Below are 9,249 nucleotides of genomic sequence, written 5' to 3'. Positions count from 1 at the left end.
TGATTTCTAACTTATTTGAACAAGTGGTAGATTTATTGTTATTGGGTTAAGTTGGTGAACGAATCAATTTGCATGTGACAATGCACTAAGCTTCATTTCTCTAATTGCAATCGCTGTCACTTTCCTCTCCCACATGGATTCCTTAAATGACCCAAACCCTTTACGTGTGCAGAAATCCTGTAACAGGCTACAAAACGGCTCTTTATTTATTTAATTTAATTTAATTTTTTTTTTTGAGATTCCCTTTCTTATTTTATTTACAAGCAATATCACCATTTGAAGAGGCAAAGAAAATAAAATATTGGTGAATCGTACGTAAGAAGAAAAATTGACAATTATAATACCTATTGAATAATGATTCTTTAAGATTTTTAAAATTATTCTATTATATGATAAAATCCAAACTATTTAATTGAAGATAATAATTAAAATTTAATTAATTATTAATGTGTCGTATGAAGTTTGTAAACTCGTCTGAAAATCTCTTGTTTTATCAATCTGGTTGTGTAGATTTATCCTCTTTTCTTATTATCCTGAATTCTCAATTAAAAAGTAGATAATAATTAAAATTTTAAAAAAATAAAAGGCGTAATAATGATAGAAAATCAAGATCAAAATTTACAAGTACATCTTTTTTCTTTTTCGATTTTCTTTCTTGTGGGAAGTGTTTTACTTTACTTACCCAGGTCGGAAGTAAATAGTGGATGCAGAAAACGTACCTGAAAAACATTTCTTGCGAGAAAAACAAGAGAGAGAGAGAAAAAAAAAAAGAAAAAAAAAAGAAAGAAGAGAAAACAACAGAGAGAAGAGAAGGGGGGCTGTGCGTGGTGAGTGCCTTACTGTCATGCACTTTGGCTGGACTCGTCGGACAAAGCGCACAGAAAAAGAGACAGTTGTGAAAAGAGCTCTCTTTTCTGCCACCGTCCGACCGTCGTATCTCATCTCGTTCTTCCAGGATTCGATAATACCGATTCAGAATCCAATCTTTCACTTCTTTCCAACTCAAAACCCTTCGATCCAACTCGCCGGGTCGACTCGCTCCCCCCAACTTCAACCGTTCCTTTCCAAGTGAGTGTCTTTCTCTCTCTCTCTCTCTCTCTCTCTGTCTGTCTGTGTCGCGTTTTCTGTCACTTTCCACCTAAAAACGAGAATCTGGGTTTCTTGGTAGTTATCGATTTGGCTATATTTTCCCACCCGTTCCTGGTGGTTATGATTTGGTGAATCATTGAGAGATTGGTAAGAAGATCACGCATTAGAAAAGAGAAAACCCAGGTGCTGATTTTGCGTGCTGTCCTCTAAAAGCTACTCCTCTTTTCTCAATTCAGGAAGATTTTGAGGTTCAAACCTCCGATTTTGCTTTAGGGTTTTGAATTCGAATGGCGGCGTCCGGGAATGACAATAAGGTCGATATTTTGATATCTGCTAGGACATCGTTGAAACTGAGCATAGAGAAATCGAAGGCTTTAGGGTTAGCTTTACAGAAAGCTGGGCCTAGATTGGAAGAGATTAACCAAAGATTACCTTCCCTAGGAGCTGCAGTCCGGCCCATTCGCGCCGAGAAGGATGCCCTTGCTGCCGTTGGGGGCCACATTAACCGCGCTGTAAGCCCCGCAGCGGCGGTGCTTAAGGTTTTCGAAGCCGTTCATGGGCTTGAAAAGTCGCTGCTATCCGACCCCGGGAATGATCTGCCGGGCTACTTGTCGGTGTTGAAACGCCTGGAGGAGGCGTTGAAGTTTTTGGGGGACAATTGTGGATTGGCAATTCAGTGGTTGGAGGATATTGTGGAGTACCTGGAGGATAACACGGTGGCTGATGATCGGTACCTTTCGAATTTGAAAAATTCCTTGAAGAATCTTAGGGAATTGCAAAATGTTGGGGAGAGGGGGCGCCTTGATGGCGGGCTTTTAGATGCCGCATTGGATAAGTTGGAAAATGAGTTCCGGCGTCTCTTGACTGAACATAGCGTGCCACTTCCGATGTCATCGTCGTCATCGTCCCTTGCTGAGCAAGCGTGCATTGCTCCGTCACCTTTACCGGTTACTGTTATGCAGAAGTTGCAAGTGATTCTTGGGAGATTAAGGGCTAATAATAGACTTGACAAGTGTATACTGATCTATGTTGAAGTTCGTAGTTCAAATGTTAGAGCGAGTTTACAGGCTCTTGATTTGGACTACCTTGAGATCTCAGTAACTGAATTCAATGATGTGCAAAGCATAGAGGGGTATATATTGAAGTGGGGTAAGCATTTGGAGTTTGCTGTGAAGCATTTGTTTGAGGCGGAGTATAAGCTTTGTATTGATGTTTTCGAGAGGATGGGATTGGATGTGCGGATGGGTTGCTTTGCAAAGATAGCTGCTCAGGCTGGTATTGTCGCATTTCTTCAATTTGGTATGACTGTTACGGAGAGCAGGAAAGACCCCAATAAGCTTTTAAAGTTGTTGGATATATTTGCTTCTTTGAACAAATTGAGACTGGATTTTAATCGGCTGTTTGGTGGAGCAGCATGTGTTGAAATCCAGAACTTGACTAGGGATCTCATCAGGAAGGTGATTGATGGAGCAGCAGAGATCTTTTGGGAGCTTCGGGGTCAGGTTGAGTTACAGAGACAGATGCCGCCTCCTCCAGATGGTGGTGTTCCAAGATTGGTAAGCATCATTATTGAGTACTGTAATAAACTGCTTGGGGATGATTACAAGCCAATCCTAACCCAGGTTCTGGTCATTCACCGAAGTTGGAAGCATGAGAAATTTCGGGAGAAACTCCTTATTACTGAGGTTATAAACATAATCAAAGCCATTGCGGTGAACTTGGAGACATTGATGAAGGCTTATGATGATACCATCCTATCCAACTTCTTTGCAATGAACAACCACTGGCATTTGTACAAGCACCTGAAGGGAACAAAGGTTGGGGATCTCTTGGGGGATATTTGGTTAAAAGAACATGAACAGTGCAAGGACTATTATGCCACGGTCTTCTTGAAAGACAGCTGGGGAAAGCTTCCAGGTCACTTAAGTAGGGAAGGTCTACTTTTCTTCTCAGGTGGACGAGCCACTGCTCGTGATCTTGTCAAGAAAAGGCTGAAAGCTTTCAATGAAGTTTTTGATGACATGTACAAGAAGCAGTCGAACTGGGTTCTGTGGGACAAAGATCTGCGAGAGAGGACATGCCAATTTATAGTTCAGGCAGTTGTGCCTGTTTATCGAAGCTACATGCAGAATTATGGGCCCTTGGTAGAGCAAGACGCAAGTTCCAGCAAGTATGCAAAGTACACAGTGCAGGCTTTGGAGCAAATGTTAATGTCTCTTTTTCAGCCAAAGCCCGGGAGATATGGCAGTTTCAAAGGTAGGCAGCCTAGTGGGAAATTCAACAATGGAGTAACAGATCTTCGTCGTACCGCCTCTGCGGTTGGGTGATTGTCTAACCTGTTTCACTTTGTGGTGATTAACCTGAAAGGGTGCCATACTCCAATATTCTCCGTATTCAGTTAGATGGTTAGCCAATTACCTGTATATATTGTGTTCCAAGAGCCATGGAGCTTTTTTACTAATATTTTCAGTTATTGGATTTAGAGAAGGAATTTCCTCTGAACTGTGCCATCCCATTGACGGATTTTTCTCCATGAGATGGAATTTTTGTAACTTGTCGAACGCGATGAAGAATTGTGAACTGTCCTCCATGCCTGAAGGGTTCTGAAAAGCCATAAGATGTCATTGAATATGAGACATGCTGATACACAAGTTATACAGGCTTATCGGATAAGGTTAGTAGATATACTTTCAGCTATAGCTATTCTTTTTTTTCCTTTTTTCTTCTCCATCTTCACTAGTCAGTTAAGTTGCTAGGTAGGCGGCACGGAAAATCTTTTTAAGTGGTATACTTCATGTACAATTCTTTGATAAAAAGTGCATCTAGATGTCTAGCTGTGATTGAATTCTTTACTCATCAGTATTTATAAAAGAAAAAGATTGTACATGTAGGGACCTTGCTGAAATGCATGTTGTTAATGCTACTGGATGCCTGTTATGTCGAGAGCTTATGTATTACAGCCATGTTTTTACTGAAATATTGTTGACAATAAAATGGCAATGTATTAAAGCCATTTTCTGTTCTGTTTGATCGGGTTAATAATATGGTTTTACAGCCTTCTTTTTCTTCTTCTTCTTCTTCTTCTTCCAACTCTTGACCAATGCATTCATGATTCCGCCAATTCCAGTTGTATTTTCTGTTTAGTTTTGCTCTTCTTAGTTTCTCTCTTGAACTTTTTGCCTTCTACATGTGTTTTGGGATGGAGTCATATTTGTCCTCTTTCTGTCTCTCTCACACTCCTTTTGTTTTAGTCTAGTGGTAATGTGTGCAAAGCCTCCCATATGCGAGTGGGGACAAACACCCATGTGGGAATCCAAGTACTTCAATGCAGAAGGTGAAAACGTGTACTGTTAGCTACAACTGTGTCTAGCAAAACGTTATATCTTGTTGTTGTCAATTACCTGGAGGTTGTTGTGCCATTGATGGTCTTCAACGCAAAAATGTCATCATGATGTGCCCTATTTGATCCTTTAGGACCAGAGGATAGTGGTGAACATTAGTTGCTGTCTGAATTGTCATGCAAAAATGTCATCCTGATGGTCTTCATTTGCATTCATACACATCGTCAATAGTTGCATGTCGTTTTCCATGTGTTCCTGTGCGTGCCATAATAGGAAAGTAACTGAGCTTTGATACCAATAGATGCAATGTATTCGGCCTAGTGAGAAGCAGAATTTGCAAACACTAGACTTCACAACTCTTCTATAAATTCTAGAAAATTCCAAGAATGATAAGAGTATAGGAATAGGGGGGACAAAAAAAAAAAAAAACTCTCAAAAGTGTTTGAATAACAGTATAACACCAATTAAATAAAACCGGTCGGCCAAGCCACCCTTATTATGTTTGAATAGGTTTAGCCGTAGGGGTATAAGATGAGTCCAGCCGCTCGTGAACTCGGCTTGCTTCGGTTTGGTTAAATTCGATTCGGTCTTAGTTCGAATAATAAATGAGCCGTTCGTAAACATAATAATATGTTCGAATATTAAACGAGATATTCGTATAAACTCGATGCGACTCGGATACGTTTGTATAAACTCGTATAATTTCATTTTTATAAAAGTAAAAAAAAAAAATCGTATTATTTTAGTTTTGTAGGAAGAACATCTTAATTAAAAATGAATTATTTTCTTAATATGATAGATATAACTTGAATTATTGTTGTGAGTTTAATTTTATAGATTTATGTGTACATGAGTGTGTTTGTGAGGTTATATGTGAGTGTATGCACGCTCGTAATTTGTGTATGTGCATAATGAATTTATATACATACATATAAAACAATATTTAATTAATTAATGATTAATATGGATTTATGAAAATGTAAACAATTATAATATTTACTTTGTATGAGAAATGAATAAGTTAATTGAGCAGCTCGTGATAAGATCGAGCTTGACTCTGTTCAAATTAAAATTAAACAAGCCAAGGTTGAGCAGAATATCTAGTTCGGTGATAAATTCAAACTTGACTCGTTTTCAAAATAAAATTAAATGAATTAAGTTTAAACATTCGATACTTGATTCGGCTCGAATACGGCCATCGTTTAGGTTTTAACCATGCAAGTAAAATTTGTGATTTAAAACTATTGAAAACTCGCTCGAGCGAATTTTGCGCGAGTGTTGAGCAAAGTTTCTATCTTGCGATTACTTGCAATCTCATTCGAGCAAATTCGGATCTTTGTAGCCTTTTGAATAAACTTTTTAACGCTATTAAATTTGCCTTGATCTAATATCAAAATCAAACGACACGACCATTTATGATTCGAGTAGTCTCTTGGATTTCATGATTATCAATTTATTGGACGGTACGAAACCACGCGTAATCTTTGATTGCACAAGGACGAGGGGACGATGGTGCCATTAATTACTGTTTGAATTATCATATGCATAAACTAACAGATAGGCCTAAATTCTATCAGGTTTGGTGGGATATACAAGTCTTGCACTCTTCTCAAATAGTCTATTATTGCTGCTAGATAAGCTTTGCTTTTCTGTACTTGCTTTGGTGGTCCACAGCTGTCGGGTCAGCGTAAAAGACTTGTAAATTTGATACGAATTTAACAAAATATATATATATATATATATATATATATATATATATATATATATATATATATATATATATATATATATATATATAGTGAGATAAAATTTTGTGTAATAGGATTTGGCTCAAATTGAGCCGACCCTTATCGAATTAGTCTATTTAATAAATGGGTTAATTTTGAGTCATCTCACTTAACATATGGGTGTTCTATATAACCTTTATAAATTAAATTAATTTTTGTTTACAATTAAAAAACAAAACCCTAAAAATATAAAATTTATATAAATTCATTTTTATCTCAAAATTATCTTATAATGCTGACATGGCAAACCAACAAACTCTTGAATTAACCATTGTTAAAAAATAAAAAATTATTCTAAATGTTAGTTAAGACTGCCACGTTAGCTATGAGATAAGAATGTAGTATATAATATTATTCTTTTAAAAATTCATAAATTATATAAATTCAAATTCAATTTTAAATTCAATTTTTTTTTTTCACTTGTGAATTCATATATAGGTCAAACAGGTTGTGTTTGGGTTAATCTAACACGATATGTTTATTAAATGGGTTATGCATGTTTGAGTTGGGTTAACTCCATACGACTAGTTTTCCTGTTTTAAACGGGTTATGCGTGTTGTGTTAGGTCACCCGCTTATTTAAATGGGTCATGCTAAGGTGGATGAGTTTGATCTATTTAACTAAATGGGGTCGGGTTTGGGTTGACCTAGCCTACTTCCATAGAGTGATGTGGGACTGACAAATTTTGCTACGATTCACGAACTCGAGACGAATCTAACACGAAATTAACGAGTTAAAATTTTGTATAATCGAGTTTCAATTCAGGTCATTCAGGTCAATCCAAATTAACCTATTTAATGAAATGGGTCATGTTAGAATTGACCCGTTAGCAAATCTAACACAAAGCCGACCCACTAACACAAATTCAGCGTAGTGTGGCATAAGCATTAGTTTTCTTGGTCTTCCATATATATATATATATATATATATTGGGCGGCTATGATGTAACAAAGTAGGAAGGAGAAAGCAAATTCAAATACATGAAAGATTACAAAGTTGAAGTACCGCGCGTTGGGGAACTTGAAAGGAGAAAAGAAACAAAAATTTGAATGGAATCCGGACAGCAAAGCCATCCAAAGGACATCCATCCGAGGAAGACATCATGACGTGAGATGTGAAACTTACCTCTTCAACGGAAACCACTAAACCCTCCAAAGCCAAGCCCAGATAAAGAGAAAGAGAAAAAGCAAATGTAATCAAGACAGACCAATGAGTGATCGGATTCCTAATGCTGATTTATATATAATGTCTGAGAACACGGAGGCATAAAAAAATTTGACTTCAACATCTCCAAGTGCTTTAGTAATAATGTTGATTTTGTGATGATAGTGATGTCTTTCATGATAGCTTTTCGGATGTCCATCAAACAGTTGTCTCCACCCAAATCATGCAATTTGCAAACCAAATAAGGGTCCACATATTCATCTCACAACACCAAAAATCTTCTAGGTGTGATGGGTTTTACAAAATCACCTAAAGCTAGTCCTTTTCCTTCGTCCTCTCTAACCCCAAGTTTGAAATTTTCGAATCCTTAATTACGGGTGAAAATTTATGTTAGCATATTGAGTTCGAATCATATCAAAGTATGGATATAAGAGTATATACATTAATTTTAATTCGACCATTTAATTAAACGGGTCATATCTCTTGCTTCTAATTTGCTAATTTTGTGTTGGATTTGTAGATCGTATAAAAAATTATCCGTTCTTATGTAACGCCTCAGATTTGAATCATGTAAAAGTATGAGTATAAGACTATATAATTAGTCAACTTTAACCCGACTTATTTAATTAAACGGGTAACACCTCTTAACCCTAATTCACTAAATTTGTATTGAGTTTGTGTCGAGTTCCAACTATGTTAAAAAAAATAAAATTACAATATAGAAAAAAAAAAAAAAAAAAGGGAAAGAGAAAATAATGTTTAGGATGAAGACAAAGTCTCATCCACTAATAAATCATACACAAAAATGGACATGAGATTAGAAAAGCATCCATTGAATATGGATGGCTACATCAAATCAGACGGGGGGCCACGCTTAGCCCTTTGATGAAGTTCCCGGAGGATGTATGTGGAATTAATTTTTGGCTTTCATTATGATTTTGACGTTTTTCAGAAAGGGCCTCACCTTAAGATCAGCTTTGAACATTTGTGCAAATCTAGACCATCTTATGGTAAACTAATTCCTATCTAATATTCAATAAGTCGATGGGCGTAAGATGAAAGAACATATATTCTGGATTTCTTAGAATTTGACTTGTGATTATAATATTTACGGAATTGTTATATATATATACATATATATATATATATTGACTTTTCATTCAGATTATCTTTTAAAATTCTCTCGACTTCCTAAGAGAATTTGAACCATATTTGTGGAAGTATGACTTTGTTTGAATATTAAATATCCCATTTCTTTATAACCCTAAAAAGATTTCTAGTTTCAATGAAAGGATACTGTTAGGGGTAATTACCTTTTCTCCCATGAACTACCGACCTGTATCATTTTGCCCCCACGAACTACCACTTCGACCAAAAGAGAGCATCAAACTACAATTTTTACACACTTTGCCTCTCTTCTGTTAGTCTAATTCATGCAAAGACTTAAATGCCCTAACTCAAAAACCTGAAGGAAAAGGGGTGGCTGGAGCCACCTCTGGGGTGGATTGCGGCCCACCCTGGCCTAAGGGGTGGCCGCGCGGCCACCCTAGAAATGACCTAGGGTGGCCATGCGGCCACCCCAGGTTCTGGGGAGGCCGTGCGGCCACCCCTTAGGCCGGGGTGGGCTGCGAGCCACCCCAGAGGTGGCTCCGGCCACCTCTGGGGGTAGCTCGCAAGCCACTCGGCCACCTCAGCCACCCCTTTTCCTTCAGGTTTTTTTTTTTTTAAATATTTTTATTAATTACTGTAGAGAGTATTTTGATTTTTAAATCAAAATTAACGGTAAAAAATGACATATTTCATCCAAGTTAACGGAATTTCTGACGGAAGGAGGCAAAGTGTGTAAAAATGGTAGTTTGATACTCTCT

The 9,249-nt window shown here is 37.2% G+C and overlaps 1 protein-coding gene across 2 annotated transcripts; it reads left to right on the top strand.

The window, feature by feature from the left end:
- Positions 1-676: 676 nt before the first annotated feature.
- On the top strand, positions 677-4,160 carry LOC133870701 (exocyst complex component EXO70A1). Of its 2 annotated transcripts, none has more exons than XM_062307889.1 (2): positions 677-1,068; positions 1,326-4,160. In XM_062307889.1, exon 2 carries the CDS (start codon positions 1,377-1,379, stop codon positions 3,414-3,416), a length of 2,040 nt encoding a protein of 679 aa, XP_062163873.1. In that variant the 5' UTR covers positions 677-1,068; positions 1,326-1,376; the 3' UTR covers positions 3,417-4,160. The 2 variants fall into 2 exon arrangements, with proteins under 2 accessions (XP_062163873.1, XP_062163872.1); XM_062307888.1 differs by having other exon boundaries at positions 678-1,068; positions 1,169-4,160.
- Positions 4,161-9,249: the final 5,089 nt, after the last annotated feature.

Source organism: Alnus glutinosa, chromosome 6 (assembly GCF_958979055.1).
Source record: "Alnus glutinosa chromosome 6, dhAlnGlut1.1, whole genome shotgun sequence".
NCBI lineage: Eukaryota > Viridiplantae > Streptophyta > Magnoliopsida > Fagales > Betulaceae > Alnus > Alnus glutinosa.
This window is presented reverse-complemented; position numbering and strand designations above follow the sequence as displayed.

What these genes read in the sequence shown, in the direction of transcription:
- LOC133870701 (XM_062307889.1), top strand. Translation starts at nt 1,377, where the DNA reads ATGGCGGCGTCCGGGAATGACAATAAGGTCGATATTTTGATATCTGCT.